The sequence below is a fragment of the Podarcis pityusensis genome, assembly GCF_964106645.2.
Source record: "Podarcis pityusensis genome assembly, chromosome: 8".
NCBI classification, from domain to species: domain Eukaryota; kingdom Metazoa; phylum Chordata; class Lepidosauria; order Squamata; family Lacertidae; genus Podarcis; species Podarcis pityusensis.
Genome location: NC_138033.1, coordinates 77,761,942 through 77,781,590, shown reverse-complemented (window position 1 = coordinate 77,781,590; position 19,649 = coordinate 77,761,942). Strand labels below are relative to the sequence as shown.

Genomic DNA, 19,649 nt, shown 5'->3' with positions numbered 1-19,649 from the left:
ATTTGTCTTCAAAAGATCAATCAAGCTTTGAAAAGGGAATGGGAGACTCCCTCTGGGGGGCAATCTGCGTCTGCGGCGATTATATTTTTTAATAGTAAGTGTGAAAAATGAAAGAAAGACACACTCTGGGCCTATTCTCTATACCGCCTTCCCCTTTCACTAACTTAACGGATGATATAAATAATATTTCAAATAACATTTCCTCTTTTTTAAAAAGAAAAGAAAGGAAGAAAAAGTTATCCTTAATATTTCAGGTGCTGAAAATATGCACATTTTTCTCCCGCCTTCCGTCAGTCTAAAAGCATCTCTTAAACAACATCACATCATACCGGAGAGAAACTTTATTTTAAAAGAAAGCACAGCGGGGTTTTACATGCTGAAGAATTAAACACAGCTCCCGACTCTTTCCTTGAAACACTGCAATTTGATTATCTGGTCACTGAAAGTCAAGGTGGTAGACCACATGAAGGATTTTAACAATACACCAGCGAAAAGAGGACCACGGACTTGCATCCTGTTTTATCCACCTCTAAAAAGAGCTCCGAATAACATTATTCAATCCCGATCAAGACTGTGTTTTGAATTCAAAGCTATTCCTTAACATACAGGGGGCTCTGTAGAAATGAGTCAAAGATGAGCTAGATGGAGGATTGTGGGTGCATGCACAGAAAAATACAAAATGCACTAGTGGAGGCAGAAGTTCTTTTTAAAAAAACTAACCTTAAGATTCTAGGCCTTATGGGTTTGGAAATAAAAAGGCAATGCCTGCTATAATATTGGGGTCTTAAAACTGTAGATGGCAGAATAAGGTTTTCAGTGGCTGAAATGGCAATTTGTGTCACTGTCCCAACCATAACAAGGAAAGTAAAATTATGCAAAATTACAGAATGTGTCAATTTGCATAATTTAAGCAGGTTCCTGATTATTATTATTAATGCACAAAGTACTGAAAAACCTGGTCAGAAAAAAAGATTATAAATTATTCTTGAAGACCCTTATTTATTATTATTATTATTATTATTATTATTTTAAAAATCATGTCCTCTCAGATTCTCCTGAGAGAGTTATATTTTACACTTATTAAGAACCTTTGAGCTACAAAGATTTTATAAAGTCCAACGTGTTCTGCTAAGGTATCGAAATCTTTGAGAATATATCCAAAACCAAGGGAGGAAGCTTGGACTCTCTACAATATAAAAAAGGGACCCACTTGAATAGTTAAATGTTTTTAAAGGCTTTTTAGTTTTCATTTCACCCCTCTGAGAATTTCCATTTTTAAAAAAAAGAAGAAGTAGAAAAAAATAAAAATAAAACTCAATCCTTAAAACACACAGCCTTTCACATGACTGTTTAGCTGCGGTCACATATGCCCTATATTTTTTAAAGCATTCCTATCCAGTCATAGCTGCCCTCAAATAATCCCGGGAATTGTAGTTTGCCGAGGGGGCTGGGAACCATAGCACTGCGAGGTCTCTCCTAACAATTCCCAGCTCCCTTGAAAAACTATAGTTTCCCAGGATTCTTTGTCGCAATCCACGACTGGGGCATGAGAGTGATTGAAACATGTGGATGTTGTGACCAGAATCCTTTAGCCTCAGAGAGCTGGGTAACCTGGAGTCCTCTGGACGTTGCTGGACTCCATATCCCATCATCCTTGGTCCTTGGCCATGCTATCTGGGGCTGATGGGAGTTGGGAGTCCAATCACCTGGAGGCTCACAGGTTCAGCATCCCTGAACTAGACCATCACTTGCCTTTACTGTCCCTAGCTACCTCTGTCACCTGCCTTCACTGCCCCGTCCACCTCCATCACAACTTTGCCTTCTTTTAACTCAGAGTCCTCCAGATGTTGATAGGCTTCACTCCCCTTATCCCCGCGCCCCTGGGTCATACTAGCTGGGGCTGATGGGAGTTTGAGCCCCAAAACAGCTAGTTCTTCACCCCTAGCTCTGGTGAAAGAAACTCTGGGTTTATCTTCACCTAAGTCTTGCATCTCACTGAATGTAAACTCCTGGGAGCAGAGGCCTGTCTTCATTCTTTCCATTTATTATGAAATCCTTGTCTTGCCTCTTTGCCCGACAATAGGCCTCCAAAGCAGCTCGCAGTAAGATAAAGCAAACACACAAACAACTCGCAATAAACTTTTGAAACGAACCAATAGAAAGCAACCGTCGCTGCAAGACTACAGATGTGGTAGTTACCAGTATGAACATCCCTTCCCCGCACAAAGAAAGCTAGCAGATCAGGGTGACAAGGTTAAAACCGGAATCGTTTTCTGAATACTGGGAGGTGGAGTCTCAACAGCACAGGGAGGGAAGTTTCATATACGAACAACAGGCTCATCCTCCGAGTGCCACCAAAACAAGGCCATCTGCACAAGCACAAGGAGGAAGCCACTTGTGGGCTCAGAGGAATTTGCAGTAAATATAAACAAACTAACTTGGAATGGAGTAGCCCCCAAAAGGTGTGGCTGGCTGGCTGGCACACTCCAGGAACAGAAGCACTTAAATGCTGAAACATTTTTTTTGCAGTTCCCACTCACTTCACAATGTCAACATACAATAGGATGGAGGAAACCAGGAGAGAGGCCAAAAATATATATTTTTTTCAGGGGATGTATGTGTTCGTAATTGTCCCCCTCCCTCCCTTTCTCTCTACCTTTGTCGCCCAAAATGCCGTCAATGCTGTGCTTGGCCTTCTTCTCGCTGTCGTCCTCCTTCTTATCGCAGTCCTCCTCTTCCTCTTTCTTCCCGAACTTGATTCGGAGCACCCGGCTAATCGAACTCACTAAACCTCAGACAGTCAAAGACAGAAGAAGAAAATATAAGCTGCTTTGAAACTGGAAAGTTGAAACTGGGAGGCAAAAAAGGTACTTCCATCAGTAATGGTGAGGATTCTCTCCATCCATGGTGGAAGGTCAACATCTATTGCTGCTCCATCCCCATGACACCCTATCACCAGCCCCAACTCATAAGGCCTGTCCATCTGGAGATTGCAGCTCTCCTGTTTGGATTTTCAAAGCACAGGGAACGTCCAGATTTGGGGAAGAAAATGCTTGGGGCAGCAGTAGTTGGAGGGGAAAGTGGAATAGATGAGGGGGAATTAGAGGAAGCACTAGGGTTCGCAATCCACATTAAGCCAAGAGATGGATTGGCCAACAGCCCAAAAGTCTCTGTTGCATCCACACCAAACAGGAACTTCTTCTAAGTAAAGGTAAAGGGATCCCTGACCATTAGGTCCAGTCGTGACCGACTCTGGGGTTGCGGCACTCATCTCGCTTTAATGGCCGAGGGAGCCGGCTTACAGCTTCTGGGTCATCTGGCCAGCAGAACTAAGCCGCTTCTAGCGAACCAAAGCAGCACACAGAAACACCGTGTGCGGTACCTATTTCTTCCCGCTGGAGCGGTACCTATTTATCTACTTGCACTTTGACGTGTTTTTGAACTGCTAGGTTGGCAGGAGCAGGGTCCGAGCAACGGGAGCTCACCCTGTCACAGGGATTCGAACCGCCAACCTTCTGATCGGCAAGTCCTAGGCTCTGTGGTTTAACGCACAGCGCCACCCGCGTCCCTAACTTCTTCTAAACCAGGGCTTAAAACAAAATAAAAGTGGTCCATGGACCATCAGCGGCCAGCAATCCTTGTTCAGGTGGACATGCCCACACCAAATCATTGTTTAATGATTGTTTAAATCTTTAGTTTTAATCCTGTGAACCACCCTGAGACCTGCAGGAATAGGGTGGTATACAAGTTTAATAAATAGTAATAATATTTAAAATTTGATTGCTTCTTTTATGTTTCTTACATACTGTATTTCACTGTATTACAGTGTGAATTTTATGGAACACAAGTTGTAGTAATATATATGAAATGAAAGGAATAAAAGCCCAATGAGGTATCTCACTTAGGAAACTACTTTAAACAGAGGGAGAGCTCGCTGGTCCATCTAGGTCAGTATTGTCTACTCTGACTGGCAGCTGCTCTCCAGGGTTTCCGGGGCGGAGTCTTTTCCCAGCTCTCCTTGCAGATGCCAAAGACTGAACCCAGGACTTTTGGCACGCAACACAGATGCTCTACCACTGAGCTATGATTCTTCTCTGTGTTTTAGCAGGTGTCATCTTAGATGTACGTAACTCTCGCAGGAGTCCTTAAATCAACAAACAGGCCAACGACTCTCTAAATACTCAGCCCAACCCCCAACCCCAGTTATATTTAGGATAAACACACACAACTCCCTGAAACTACTGTCCTCAAAATGCCTTTTGGGGGGGGGGGTGTTGAGGTTTCAGTTGGTACATTGGCATAAAAAAGGGTAAAGGGACCATTAGGTCCAGTCGCAGACGACTCTGGGGTTGCGGCGCTCATCTCACTTTATTGGCCGAGGAAGCCGGCGTACAGCTTCCGGGTCATGTGGCCAGCATGACTAAGCCGCTTCTGGTGAACCAGAGCAGCACACGGAACCTGCGTCCCTATACCTTGGCATAAGTGGAGGCCAAAAGACTGCGATGGGCTGCTGGTCCCAAATTAAAAAAATAAATAAATCCCCAACCTGTGGCCCTCCAGAAGTTTTGGCCTACAACTCCCATGATCCCTACCTAACAGGACCAGTGGTCAGGGATGATGGGAATTGTAGTCCAAAACATCTGGAGGGCCGAAGCTTGGGGATGCCTGGATTAGAGTGTCTAGGACATAGGTACAAGTAGGTAGCCGTGTTGGTCTGCCGTAGTTGGAACAAAATAAAAAATTTCCTTCCAGTAGCACCATAGAGACCAACTAAGTTTGTTATTGGTATGAGCTGTCGTGTGCATGAACACTTCTTCAGATATTCTTCAGATCTTAAGAAGTGTGCATGCACACGAAAGTTCATACCAATAACAAACTTAGTTGGTCTCTAAGGTGCTACTGGAAGGAATTTTTCTTTATTTTGCTTAGACTAGGACATGGGAGACCAAGGGGTCAAATCCACCACTCAGCCATGAAGCTCTATGCGTGCAACCCGGGGCCAGTCACCGCCTCTCTCAGCCCAACCTACCTCACAGGGTTGTTCTGGGGATTAAATGAGATGGGGGGAGAACCACACATACCACCTTGAGCTCCTTGGGGGAGGAAGGCAGAATATAAATGCATGGGGAACCATGGGTCCCGAGATCAAATCCAGCCCTCTCTGTCTGGCCCTGGGACTCTTGCCAGGTCCCACACACCCTGCTCGCCACCCTGGTTGAGTGTTTTTGCCTGGCTAGAAATGCGTCCTTGAACTCCGATCATTCCTCTTGCCTGCCTAGATGAAGGATAGGGTGTGTGTGTGGGTGTGGGTGCCAATATGTGTGTTTGTGTAGAAACCAACCCGCCGTACAAAGTTAAAATTCCTATTTGTTGCTCTGCCGCTAGCTCCGACAGCCACCAGAAGGTCACTCACAAGGGAACAGTGGTGCTGCCTGCCCTAAACAGTTTGGGGACAGCACCGCCTTCCCTTATATGACCCTTGACATTTGTAAGAACTTCTATGGGAGCCCTGCATACTTGCACAACATCAGACAGATCAATTCAGCTAACAGGTTTGAGGAATATGGCCTTTGTGGTGGTGGCCCCTTTAGTGTTGAAGCTTCCTTCTCAATTACCTGCTCATGGTACCCACAGTTCAGGCCTTCCAATGGCCCTAGAAACCTACCTTGGCCCCTGTGTCCTAACAGTATGGTCATTTGGAGACCCGAGCTGTCTTTAGTTGTGTATTACCTAACTCTTCAAGGCCTGACTTTCGAAAGCCAGCAAGATGCAGTGCTGGGAGTGTTTGACGAGGACCCGGTTCAAATCCTGACTTGGCCATGAAGCTCGTTGGGTGACCACAGGCTAGTCGCTGCCTCTCAGTCTAAGCTACCTTACAGGGGTGTTTTGGGAATTAAATGAAGAGCGGGGAGAACTATGTATGCAACCTGGCGCTTCTTGCAGAAAAGTTTGCGATAAGAATTCAGCAAAAATGATAAAATATTAAAATAAAGTCAAAGTGTCTTTGGTGATGTGGCTGCGTAATGCATCTCGTCTCGTTGTACACAGCTGACTTCCGATAATTCCAGTGTCTGCTGGAATTGAGATTGGTGGGGCGGAAGGGAGGTCAACAGTAGGTGGCGACACAACCAATAAATGGCAGTCAACTAATTCCGGTTGTGCTCCCATCCTCCTGGTTGCTGAATTCTGCAAGGTCAATGTTGAGACTAAGGAGGAGGAGGGTCACTCCCCCTGAACTGCATGCAAGTAAGAAGGCAGATTGGATGAGGCCCCATTTACCTTCATGGAGCAGCCTCTACTGGATTTCTTTCTTTCTTTCTTTCTTTCTTTCTTTCTTTCTTTCTTTCTTTCTTTCTCTCTCTCTCTCTCTCTCTCTCTCTCTCTCTCTCTCTCTCTCTCTCTCTCCTTATGCCCTCATTGCAAATGTATAGACATAGAACTTTTTCACGTTATACCTATTGAAGAATTTAGTAGAACCAGAAAACCCACAGGCCTTTATATCATGCCAACAGAATGATGTCTCTCCCCAAATTAAAACATCAGAACTTCCTAGTTTGGGAGGAGGAGGGGAGGAGGAGGAGGAGGAAGAAGAAGAAGAAGAAGAAGAAGAAGAAGAAGAGGAGGAGGAGGAGGAGGAGGAGGAGGAGGATTTTAATCTGAATTACCCATCCACACCATAAACACATGGACACCCTGGAGGGCAGAGTGAAAGTGAAATTAACAGGGCCTAAACACTGTCTTCTCATACTTAAAACAATATTGTTTTTAATGACTTTGGTGTTATATTTGATGTTTTATGAATTGGGCCCTCCAAATTGTTTTTAATATTGTGCTTTAATGCTATAACCTGCCCTGGTACCTTAGGATGAAGGGCAAGTAATACAAACACAAATAGATAGATAGATAGATAGATAGATACATTAAATTTACTTGCCAAGTTAAATCTCCCTGCCTTTTAACAATGCCTGCTTCTAAGTAAATGTGCCCAGAAGGGGAGCCTTATATGAAATTCTAGTATAGAATTTTACTCAGGTGGCTCAGGGTGGATCTTACTAATTATATCATGCATTTGTTAATTACTGTATATCCTGCATTTAATGCCAGTTATTAAAGTAAGTTTCAAATATGGCAACAGTAGATCCACTCTAAACTATAGGAGGAGTAACACAGGAACATTAAAACAACCTGCCCTCAGATGTTAAAGTGTTCAGCATCCAGATAAAAAAAATAAATGGAGGTTATATCCAGCTAAGTCCTAATACTCAGAGTAGATCCATTGAAATTCATGGACCTAAATTAGCTATGTCCATTTTTTTTAAAAAAATGGTTTTTTCCTTTTTCACTATCAAATGTATATAAATTTTGTGAAATAAATAAAATGCATGAATTTCAATGGGTCAACTCTGGGTAAGGCTTGGCACTGGGTATTAACCTGGAAAGCACAGAATGAGGTGGCACAAAGGGACTGTACCATTACGAACTGGGTGTGGGTGTGCTTGTATCAGTTTTGGAATCCTCTTGTGTGCAAAATGGACTCTCCTCCCAGGCGACAAAGGGGCAGTGGCACTGTCCACTCCAAGACCTTTTTCTATTTTGCTGTGCAGATCAGGACTTTTTACACCCTCCGGATATTTTGAACTACAACTCCCATCACCCCTGATCACTGGTCATGCTGGCTAGAGCTGCTGGGAACTGTAGTTTGAATCATCTGGATGGAACCCTCTCTTCCTATCAGACAAAGATCTGGAAAATATTACTAGGTATCTGAATTGATGGGGGCAGGGACAAGAAGAGATGTAGGTTTTCTGTTCTGGCTCATCTCAACAAAACTCTAAGTGGTTGTATGGTTGGTTTTGAATCTATAGCAACAAGAAAGGAATATTTGCTTTAGTGTTTTAAGAATGTAGTACGACAGCTTTCGGGTTATACCAGACTCTCTGCCAGACTGATGCATAGCTCTGTGATACTCAGAAGGTTGCATCAATTGTATTGAGTAATATGTAAAATGGGATTGTCTGGCTTGCTCTGTTTTTCTCCTCAAATTGCTCCAAACTGTCAGGAGAGGCCAGGGAAATTGAAAATAAGTGAAATGTCACTTGTTTGATTCATGCAGGCTGTTTCTCAAAAAAGAAACAACACAAATCAAGCATGCATAATTGCGACCCAAAAACAAAGGCCACACAACAGCACCTCTGTGACCCAAAATCTGGGAGGCAGAGAGACAGGTGTGCAAAGTTTTGAGTTTCAGTTAAGCTTTCAGTCTGCTGAAGAATGCTGTGACATCTGAAAGCTTGCAAACTCACCTTCCAAATTAACTTGATAAAGTGCTATCCATTGTTGGGAAAATATGTGGGCTCCCACCTTTTGGTACAGAGTTCTCTTTCTCTCACTCACTCACTCACACACACACACACACACACACAGAGCAAGAAGTTAAAGTTTATCTGTTAATAAACTGTAGCTCTGGGGGTCAATTTTATCTATTTAATGTATAACCCTTACTGTATTTGCTGCCACGCAAAATTAAGAGAATTGAGGTTTTAGATTTCTGAGTCTCCACATTCAGTGTTTAATACCTGAAATTATGCATGGTATGGAGAAAGCAGAAAGGTCTTCCTCCCTCTCTCCTAACACTAGAACTCACGAATGTTTGAAGATTCAGGACAGGCAGGGGAAAGTCATTATTCACATAGTGCAAAGTTAAACTCTGGAACTCACTCCCACAGGACGCAGTGATAGCCAGCAACCTAACTGGTCTTAAAAGAGGTTAGGGCAAATTCAAAGAGGACAAAGAGGCTACCAATGGCCACTAGCCATGATGGTTATGCTCTCAGTCTCCACCTTTGAAGGCAGCAATCATTCTGAATACCAGTTGCTAGGACCCACAGGAAGGGAGAGCGCTCTGGTACTCAGCTTGTGGGCTTGCCAATGGGGCAGCAGGCTGGCCGCTGTGAGAAGAGGATGCTGGATTAGACCTGATCCAGCTGAAGGCTCTGATAACATCCGCAGGTCTTCCCACATTCGCAATGGACACTTTTAGATTTAGCAACCCTTCTGCACAATTCACTCGCTAGTCTACAGGGTGTCGTTATAAGTCCAGATTTGCAAATACTGGGGATCAGGGACACCCCCGCCCCCAAATGATCCAGAAGCCATTTAAGCCGCCTGCAACATTGCTGCAAAGACCAGCTTCTGCTGATGGGGCAGACAGAGCCAGAAGTGAAAGCTGCAAATTCAGCTTGAGACTCAAGCCCGGCTCTCTCATCACACACAGTTGAAGTTGTTTTTGGACTGTACCACCTGAAACTGCAAGAGGACGGGTTGGGGTTGGGGAGGAATTTGTGTAAAAAGTAAAAAAATTCCAGAGTAAACCTGGAGAAGGGATCAAACTCCAGCTTCATCTTGGATTTCTGCATCCAGGGATTTGCCTGTTTATTTCTTCCTGGGCCTCTCAGTCTGAAGCAGGAGGACAGAACAAAGGCTATGCAAGCTTCGGAGTGATGCAGAACGCTTTCTTGGGGAGTCACAAAACGCACGGAACCTGGTCTGTGCTTTTGAGCGCGTGCATTGAGTTATTTGCCCGCCTCTTAGCCTGGAGGGGAAGATTTTAGTCTCAAGCTGGCCTGTTTGTAGATAAACGCATCCCTAGATTAGTTCCTCCCTCCTCCCCACCCAATTACAGGATTTCATCCCCCCCCTTCCTTCTCCCCGTTTGGGCTTTTTCCAAGCTGCCTTCTCACCTGAAGGGACCGTGCTTCGGTCGCAATGCCCATCCTTCAGCAGTCGGTCCCGGATCTCCCAGCTAAACATCCCGGGGTTTTCTCGTTTATACTCTTCGATTTTCTTCTCCACGTCGGGAGTAGCGACCTGCTTTTGGGATCAATGCGCCGTCGGGAAAAGATCCGAGGTGGGGTGGGGGGGGAGAGGTTTGCAGTGGGTGGGGCAGGGGAAAGAGAAAGAAAAAGGATTCACTTTTAAATTTAAATTTTGGGGAGCGGGTAAAGGTGCGCCCTCGCCTCAGCCCACGCGCCTCGCCATTCAAATGTTCTCTGTAAACGACTCCCAACTAAACCCTACTCAGAGTAGACCCATGGAAATTCATGACACTTAGACAGCCAGGTCTGTAAACTTCAGTGGGTCTACTTTGAGTAGGACTAGCAGTGGCTACAACCCCCTCTTAAAATAAAAAAATACATAAATAAGATCCGTTTTAGTCTAGAATTTACTCTAAGGGTGCTTGCATCAAGCCTTTGGTGGCTTCCCAAATCGCCCCCCCACCTCAGGAAAGCCTCCTAAATCCAAACTACTCAGCACCCTCTCCTTAAAGGCTTCTAAAAAAAAAACCCCACCCCCTTTAACCGGAGGGTCCTTATTTTACAACTTTTGATGGTTTCCCAAACCCCCCAAAGAGCCCAATTTTTTCAAGTCAATATTTTACTGCACCTCTCTACGCATTTACCTAGGAGTAAACCCCGTTGTACGCCGCAGGACTTGTTTCCGAGGAATTTCCCCTAGGGGTCGGGGCTTCGCGCGGGGGCTTACTTGAGAGTAAGGGGACCGGTCCAGTTCCACCCTGAGATCCTTACTCAGAAGTAAAGTTCCATGGGTTTCAGTGGAACTTACTCCTGAGTAAGCGTGCCTGGAGTCGGACAGATTCCCCGCCCCAGCCTCTCACTTCTAAAGACACATCTTTTTTAAAGATTTTTTAAAAAATGACTCCGAGTGTGAACGATTATAAATTAGCTGCAAATATCATCCTTTATCCACTCTGCTCTGATTTATGGTTGTAAAGTGAGATCAAGTGAGGAACTGACAGATTTCGCTTTTCTCTCAGTAAACGCTTCCTATTTTGAGCTGCCTGTCGGAGATGACGGGACCCATCGCCCAGAGGCTCATCTCATGATAAATAACCATGAATGCAAAAAAGAAAAAAGAAAAAAAAGAGCAGCCGGAGGGCCCCGATCCGGGACACGTCTCCCGAGAGAAAGCCCATCGGAAAATCTTTCCTCAACGGACCATAGCTAAGAGCCACGATATCGCGCAACTTTTTTCTTTTTTCTTATTCGGAAGTAAGCCCAGTTGTGAGACATAACGGGCAAACTGAACCGTGTCTGCTCAGATCCCGTGGGACTTTTTTTTAGTCCCCAAGTAAGCGAGGCTAGGGTGGCAGCTTCAGGGAAACAGTTAAGCTGCCATGTAGCTCCGTATTGTTTGCTCTGGCAGGCAGCAGCCATGGGAATCAGGTAGGGTTTTCTCGCAGCAGCCCTACCTGGAAACCCGGAACCTTCTGCGCACGGAGTACAAGATGTTTTCCCTTCGCTTTCGGGGTGCGTGCCCAGAGAAGGGTCCCCCCAAACCCAGTTAAGAGGTAGGGGAGAAGAGGTGAAGGCTACCCCACCCCACCCCGCGCGTGCCCGAGGTAGCCACCCCGGGGACTCCCACTGACTCACCCTGGGTTTACTTCCACCGATGGCTCCTGGGCGGATGGAGCCGGTCTCCTGGTACCTGCAGAGGATTTTGGAGACGCAGCCGTGGGAGACGCGGAGCTGGCGGGAGATGACGCAGGGCCGGATCCCGTGGTGGGCCATTTCCACGATCTTGTGGCGGATGTGGTTGGGGAGGGGTCTCCCGTTGATGAAGACGCCGCCCAGCTGGTTGACCCGGCCTTGGCCCAGCGGGGTAGAGACTGCGAGGTAAAGGAGAAGAGAGGGAGAGGGAGAGAGAAGGCAAAGGTGACTTTTACCTGCGGGTTCCCTCGGGGTAAAGCCCTTATCACATTTTAACCGAGGTAAGGCTGTCATCCTCTACCCACCCCGCCTGAATTTAACCAGATTTCGAACCAGACCCGTATCGCGGAGTAAGTCCCGACCGAACCCGTTTATTGGCTCACAGCATAAGTGGATCTCGGGACCAGATCCACCGCAGTCTCCCCTTTGTGATGCGGAGCGGGCAATACCTACATTTTTACTCACTTGGTTTTATCCACATATTCCCCGTAGTTATAGATAACTTGCTGGATGTATAAGGAAGCACCTATATAATCTAGATCTCGCCTATTTGAATTTAGAGACAAACTTATTATCTGGATCGGCAAATTTATCACTGTCTTGAGATCGGGAAGAAAGTGAATCGGGTTTTTATTTAGTGCAGGCTCACACAACACACGCGCACACCCTCCCTTATTCTCAATACAGTTACTCGGAAGTAAGGTCCCGATCCGATTCACAGCGGAGCTGGAGAAAACGAAAGAGGGCGAGGTCGTTTCTGACTGAACCCGGTTCAAGTTTAGTTCCGGACTCAAATCGTGGCTTATAAGTTTATTTTATTTTTTTTAAAAAGTGGGGCACTGAAAGATAAAATTCACAACATTCTGGGTCCCGATCCTAACCATGTTTGCCCGGAAGTAAGTCTCTACTATTTTTATTTATCGAACTGATATCTAAGGGGACGGGAATGAGCGGAGGATTTTACAGCAATTCGGATTACTGTACACCGAAGCGCCCATCACCGGCGCGTTTGGTCTGGATTTGGAGTACTCCAACGGAGGACCCACTCAGAGGCCTTATCCACAATCCACTTAACTAAAGACTTGGAGGAAAGGGACTATTTTTGGGGGTGTCCCCCCTCAATCTTAGACAATTTCACCCCCCACAAAAAGTTCTATGGTCTTTTTCGATGCGGATTCTGGATGAATAATGCTCCCCTTGAACCCAGGTCCAGATAAGCAGGAATAAATTCTGGTTACAATGAAACGTTATGAAGGTGAGCCTTCCTTAATTATCTCTGTCCCGTGGTAACACCCCTCCTTTCCAAAATTTCTCGCTTTTAAAAGCCAAAGGGCTGTTTTATGTTCAAACGACACGCGGGCACGTGAAACACGCTTCTTTCTTTCTCCCAACCCCTCCTAAGAACCACACCAAAGTCAGGGCTTTGGGATCGCGGTGCCGATCAGAATATACTTTCCTGCTTCAGTTACGAGGTCTAAACCGAGTCGAGGCCCAAATGATCGGCACTCTGTGTATGCGTCAGAGACAGCTTACAAAGATAGGTTTGAGAACTTTCAGTGTAACTGGCAAGGCCGTGTGCTGGGGCGGGTTTTTCCTCACACTCCCCCTGAAAACATATTTAACTGCCAGCTACTGCCTTACACGCGCTTGCTCCAAGAATAAGCCGCACGGAACAAAGAGGAACCGCTCCTCCTTAGGATCGCGCTGCGCGCCAAACACCCGCGCAACAGCATCCTATGCGCCAGCTCCTCGGGAGTAAGGCCCGCTTTATTCAGCCAGGCGTGAGCTCCCTCGGGAGCAAGCACGCCCGGAGGACCCCTCAGAAAGGAAGCCCCATTGGGCTTTTGAGGGGCTTACTCTCGCGTAGACATGGCCCCCAAGACTCCGTTGGAGCCAGTTTCTCCCTTTAATGTCTCTGGCGGAGATCCGAACCTCTCTCCCCCGGGAGTTTCACTGAACCCAGGAGGAGAGCGGCGCCCGGTTCCGGGGTTTTCCTCTCCCCGGGTTCATTTTAAATACAGGACGTCGGGACCATTGAAAGGAATGGACAGCGTTACCTTCGGGCCATCCCTTTCAGTGGGTCTTCTCTGAGTAAGTTGGAGGCAAATACCAGGCACTTTGTCGCTTTCCCACAGATCGGTCTGCGCCAAAACTTCTCAAAATTCCCCTCCCCTCCTCCTCCCCTTAACCCCAATATATATTTTATAAATGGTTCCCTGGGCGCTTCTCCAGCTGAGCGCGCAGACATCTGTTTGCGTTTCCCTCTCAGCTGCCTTGATCTCTATCTGTGTAAGGTTGTCCTTTTCCGTCTTCTTCTCTCGTTTGGCCTACACGCGCCCCCTGCAAATAACAACCACCAACGTCTTCTAACCCCCTCTCCCCAAACCACTACTTTTGATAAACTACAAAATGTCCTTTCTCCCTCATCCTTACCCAGGTGGGAGAACGGCGCTGTTATAGAAACCTCATTCCCCCCTTTCTGTGACCTGTTAGGCTTGAAAACAGCCAAGGTTTTTGGGGAAAGTGTGTTTGTGTTACGTATTTCTGTTCAAACATACTGTATGGAGACACACACACACATATAAGGAATACCTGTTCATCTTTACATAAATCAATTTATATGCATATATAGAAAGAGTTCATTTCAGTATATATAAATCAGGGATTATCAGTATTTAGTGATTAACCAAATCATAAATGGGATCCAGAGTAAGCTCGCTTTTATATTTTATATGCTTTTTATGATGCTTTTATATACATATACAGATAGTTCTCACCTAAAATAAAAGTCTATTTTATACATGTGCACGCTTCCTGATATGTTTTTAAAAAGTATTCCTATAACCAAATCTGCGTTATGAAAAGCGCCCATCTTCCCAAGCGCTCTTTCTTAGGACTCCAGCACTTGAATGAGACCCGGAGAAAACTTCTAAATATAAATATTGCTTTAAGCGGGTATTTAAAGTCACATATCCCCCAATTTTCTGGTAGTGGAAAAGTAGACATGAATTTTATTTTGAAGGGGTGTGAGAAAGAAAAGTATTCGGGTTTCCCCCCCCCCTTTCCTCCCTCCCTCTCTCTTTTTAATATTTCTTCCTCGCTTCGAGGATGGTGGCTCCCCATCACATTTGGAAATTGGGGTGGGGGAGAGAAAAAAAGAGACAGGGATGGGGGGGTGTTATATGATGGTCTCTCTTTCTCTTTCTCTTTCTCTCTCTCCCCCCCTCTAACCCCCGACTTCCACACTTCTTGGCGAAGAGAGGAAAGTGGATTCCGGTCCTCGCCTGGCGGTTTAATCAAGAATCACGCGCCGCTAATTCGGAGTCACTCGGCGCGCGCTGTCATTAGCCACAGCTCAGCCTCGAGTGGGCTCAGCCTGCCTCCGAGAGGCGCCTGGACCGGCCGCCCGCTCCGCCTCGTCATTATTCCCCATCACGTTGTGCAAATATTTTGGTAATCCCCCTGATCTCTTTTTCCCTTTCCAGCGCCGCTTCACTTCATTTGCTCGCAGAAAAGGAGGCCCTTCACTCCAAATCCCCGCGGCGTGTGGGTTTTTGCGCAGCCGGCGTGGGTCCCCTGCCTGCTCGCCCCCCCACCCACTGCCTCCTCGCCCACTTGAGCACGCTCTCGGCTGAGCGAGCTTTGCTTTAATAAATGCAGGGAAGGGGACCCGGAGTTTGTTTAATTCTGGTTTGGTCGCCAATCAGGGGACCTGTGGTGGGGCGGGGGAGAGACTGAAGAAAATTGTGTGGGTTTTTTTTTAGGGGAGAGATGTCGGAAAGCCGCTTTCTAATTACTTCTCGCTCTCATTCAAATATAAAGAGAGAGAGAGGGGTGGGAGGTTGTAGAGGCGAGAGAACGTGGGTGTAATTGACAAGAGAAAGTGACAAGTTCTTTCCGAACCTTTGGCGCGCCCAACGTTCCATCGCAGACGCGCCGGGTCGCTTTCACTCGCTTCTCGTTTTTAAACCGAAAAATATCATCGCCGGACTCTGGTTTTGGGGTAAGGGGCGGTGGAGGACGAACAGACATTTTCATGCAAACGGAAAGCGAGGGTAAAGGAAGGGAGCCAGCTGCGCAAAGTTCATTCAAAAGCCCCTTCCAAAACGGTCTGCGACGAGTCAATGGCAAACGAAACAACCCCACAATATATTATATATATAACGACCACAGTTTGGAAAATTGGTGTCTCGTTAGGATTTGGAGGGAAACTTAGGAATGCCAAACGGCAGCGAGAAACGCCTGACTCCTTCCATCACGCGCAGGCTGGCTCGCAGAGTGAAAAAGACCCGCTTTGTCCCAAACGCGCCTACCCTTGCAAGCAGGCGGTTGTAAGCGCCGTCTTTACTCAGGAGTAAGCCCGGCAAGAGGGCTTCCTCCCCAGTAAAAGGGGACTGGCTTTAGGGCGGTTTCCAAGCGCGCTTTAAAAACGAAACTTCCTTTTGAACAAATGCCTCCTTTAAAAAAATTAAGAACACGGGCTGAAAGTTTAAGAGAATAATGGCGAAAAGTTTAAAAATGAAACGAATCGGAAGGCCCCGCTAAGAAGCGAAGAAGGAAAACCAAACACTAACATTTTTATTTTGTAATTAAATCATTCTTTTTTTAAAAAAACAAGTATCTAACCTGGGAAGGAAAAACGAGCCGCCTGCTTACCTTCTAAAGGAAATCCGGTGCGGGGATAATTCTGTCCGGGTGCTGGGCGCATCATCCTTGGTACTGTCCCAGGGAGCGCAGCCATACTCCAGACGAGGCTGCTGGGATGAACGGGTGGGTGGGAGGGAAGGAGGAAAGGGGGGGCCGCTGGGATGGAAGGTTTCAAGTCGAGAAAGCCGGAGAAAAAAGGGGAGTCCAAATCTTTGCAAGAAAAAAAGTGTCTATATATATATTTTTTACCAAAAAAATGGGGTGCGGGGAGAGAGAACGTGGAGAGAGACAGAAGGAGAGAGGACCCCTCCTCTGGTCTGTCCCCTCTTGGAAAACCTCAGCCACTCGCCTCCCCCAAAGCCCCCCCAGAGTTTTAAAAAAATGAAAAGGGGGGGGGGTTGAAATTGACCAGCTGAAACTGAGCTTGCGTCCTTTAGGAATGCGCGATGAAGACTGTGGAGTGAAAGCGAGCAGAGGTTGAATTTCTTTAGAGGAGGATTGTAGAAGGTTTTCTCCCCCCCCCTCCTTTGCCTCCTTCTTCCTTCCTTCCCCCTTTCTTCCCTCACTCTTATTTTGCGTGCGTGTGTTGCTTCTTTTTTGGGGGGGAGGAGGAGAAGAAGGGGGGGTGTCTGATGACTGCTAGGATAGGAAGGGCTGGAAGTTGTGAAGACGGGTTGAACTTTGGCGCATCGGGGGAAATGCAAGAAAGGGAGACCGAAGCAACTCTGATAGGCTGCGGAGTGGGGATTTCCTCCCCCCTTTCTCCCTTCTAAAAAACCTCCTTTTTTTTTATTCATGAGCGCAGAGAAGGGAGATTTAACTCCGAGGCTTGGGAGCCAATCGCAAAGGGGCTGGTGTGTCCCCCGCTTCTCCCAGACGTATATCTAGAGGATTTGTTTTTTAAAAAGTGGGTGGTGGTGGTCTCCGTAGGAGAGAAAACGGAATCTTCCCCTATATATCTATATATATTCTTAAGTGCTAGCATTCCGATCATTTCTTTTTTTTTAAAAAAACAAAACACAAAACCTTTCCTAAAGTTTACCTGGGGAGACGGAAGAATGACGTCCCTTCGCTCCCCCCTCCAAGAAAACAAACAAACCACTATTTCGTCAAAAGTAGTTTTGCCACTTCCCAGGACAAATGAGGCTTTTTTGGGGGGGCGAGGAAAAGGGGAGAGAGAGGGGGACCTCAGCACTCTCCCCTCAACTCCGTCGCCCTAACTCCTCCAGGGACCGCTTCTCTGCCCCCCCCCCAACTTCTTAGAATAGAGGTTTCCACACAAAAATAAGCAGTCATTTCCCCGCTAAAGGGAGTCTAGGAGGGACATCAATTCTGTCCTAAGCAGAAGGAAGTGATAACCGGGAACCCCCTTACCTCAACCCAAGCCTTAAACTTGGGGAGAGAGACCCGTCCACCTTGACTGCATCATGTATGTATAATATATATTTGAGAGACAACGTCTCCACAATAGGTTTCAGAACAGCAGGAGCAGATACGATTCATACATCGGGACCCACAACTCTTCCAGTCAGTCAAGGAGGTCTTCCTGCCTTCACACCTAGCAGGTATTCCCCCCCCCCCCGAAAATGACTTAAGGGCAGCTGTGAGTCGAGGAAGGGACCCTCATTTACTGGTAGCTTTAAGCAGCTGGAGGATCGCTCCCCTCGGACCTCTGAGCAGGAGAGGGCTTGCTTCCGAGTAGACTTCGCAGCATCGCTTCTCTGGTAACTTGGAAGGCAATAGACTTTTGTGGAAAAGAACAAACATATCAGTACTGTACTAGGATTTACTTCAGAGTAACAGCATGATTAGAAGCGAGCCCGTGGGTCGCTCAGCCCCTTTTAAGTCTCTTTCCCCACTCCATATAATTTCTTGAGAGTTAGACACTCAGGTGTAAGGTCTACACTTCTTTCTCTCTCCCCCCCTCCCCACTTGGCGAATCGATTTTTGTCGGCTGCTGGTTTCATGGGGTCTTGGAACGCGAAAATCGCAGCCAGGCAGCCCGGATCCTAGCCACGTGGATCTGGCATTAAGGCTCCACTCGTGTTACCTGAAAGCGCTTAAGATCGTTCCAGAGGCGCAACCCGATCCTATAATTCATATATACTCCGGGGAGGGGCATGTTTCAGTGAATCTGGTGCGTGTGTGTGTGTGTGTGTGGTTCGTCTCCTGCGCAACCCACCCGGCGAACAGCAGCCCGAGAGCAGCCAGATTCCATGCACGTTTACTCGGAAGCAAGCTCTGTTGAGCTCGATGGGAACGTTTTCCCGGGAAGCGGCGCTTAAGGATAGCAGCCCTTTCGTACGCAAGTTCTCTCGGAGTAAGTCCTAGTGGGTTTCACGGCACCTAGGATTGCAGCCCCCCATCCTATACACGTCTCAATCGGAAGCACCACCGAGTTCAGCGGGGCTTATTCCCCCTTCCCACAACCGAGAAGCATTTTCTGAAATGAAAAAACAACAACCCTTCTCCGTCTCTCACCCAGAACTAGTTAAGGCTGCGTGTTCCAGCTTTTTCTTAATAATTATCATTATTAACCCATACCCCTTTCCCAGCCGAAGCACAATAGCTAGATCTTTGACATTAATACCAATAGGAATAAGAACATGTGAATCATCTTTTTCTAGTCGATTTGGTTTGTTTGGGTCAATTTAGCCCAGGCTACGACGTCCCTCCTCTCCTAAACAGCGATCATAATTCTCTGAAACCCAGGACAGTGGCAGGGGCGGAGAAGGAGGGGTGAAGGCAGCTGGTCTCCCCCCTTCCTCTGAAGCTTTAAGGAGGATGACTCCATCCCTCCTTCCCAGCGGGCACCGACGCCAAAGCTCCGAAGTGTCCTTTGTTCCCCCCTTCTCTCTCTCTCTCTCTCTCTCTCTCTCTCTCTCTCTCCCCGCTCTTTCTTAACCCCCCCCAATCGGGAAAAAAAAACTTTTGCAAACTACACTAAATGGAAGCCAAACACCTTTCCTTTTCCTTTAGCTCGTTGAACCAGCTGGTCTGAAATTATATATCCACACACACACATTTTCAAGCAAATGAGCAATCAAACACAACTTCTTGTGTTAAACCTTTATCCTGATTTTATATCTGACCAGCGCCTTGGGCGACTTACTCGTTAGACGGACTTTCCCTCTCTTTAACTGACTGTGCCGATTGATGGGAACCGGAGCTCTTCCCCGAACTGAAAATATTTTCAGAATCTTCCTGGGAAGAAGCGAGAGGTTCCTTTTCCACCACCGCCAAGTGATGGGGGGGGGGGGGATGAGAAGTTCCATAAACAGGTATATTTCTTTTTGAAAGTGTGTGCGTGTGCGCGCGCAATATATAGAGATATATAAATGTATACCATCCATAACTGATCCGCTTCCCTCTCCTTTGACACTTAAAACAGTAGCTACATTATTATTATTATTTTAAATACACCCCGCCACTCCTCTCGACAGCAAAGGTATGCATGCACAGCCCGCTGTTTCCTCCCAGTAGACAATTCCGCGG

General features: G+C 46.7%; 1 protein-coding gene across 6 annotated transcripts in view; it reads right to left on the bottom strand.

The window, feature by feature from the left end:
* Positions 1 to 18,804, bottom strand: part of LOC308483767 (paired box protein Pax-7) — a 173,213-nt gene extending 154,409 nt beyond the window's left edge. The window contains exons 1-6 of one of the 6 annotated variants that reach the window (XM_081017975.1): positions 18,636 to 18,804; positions 17,786 to 17,882; positions 16,164 to 16,607; positions 11,451 to 11,686; positions 9,741 to 9,870; positions 2,657 to 2,791 (exon numbers count right to left, since the gene is read on the bottom strand). In XM_081017975.1, coding sequence (XP_080874101.1) covers positions 2,657 to 2,791; positions 9,741 to 9,870; positions 11,451 to 11,686; positions 16,164 to 16,248 — 586 coding nt within the window. In that variant the 5' untranslated portion in view covers positions 16,249 to 16,607; positions 17,786 to 17,882; positions 18,636 to 18,804. Of the gene's footprint in view, positions 1 to 2,656; positions 2,792 to 9,740; positions 9,871 to 11,450; positions 11,687 to 16,163; positions 16,810 to 17,785; positions 17,883 to 18,635 lie in introns of those variants that run through there. The other 5 variants (XM_081017976.1, XM_081017974.1, XM_081017978.1 and 2 more) reach the window with 5 other exon arrangements.
* Positions 18,805 to 19,649: the final 845 nt, after the last annotated feature.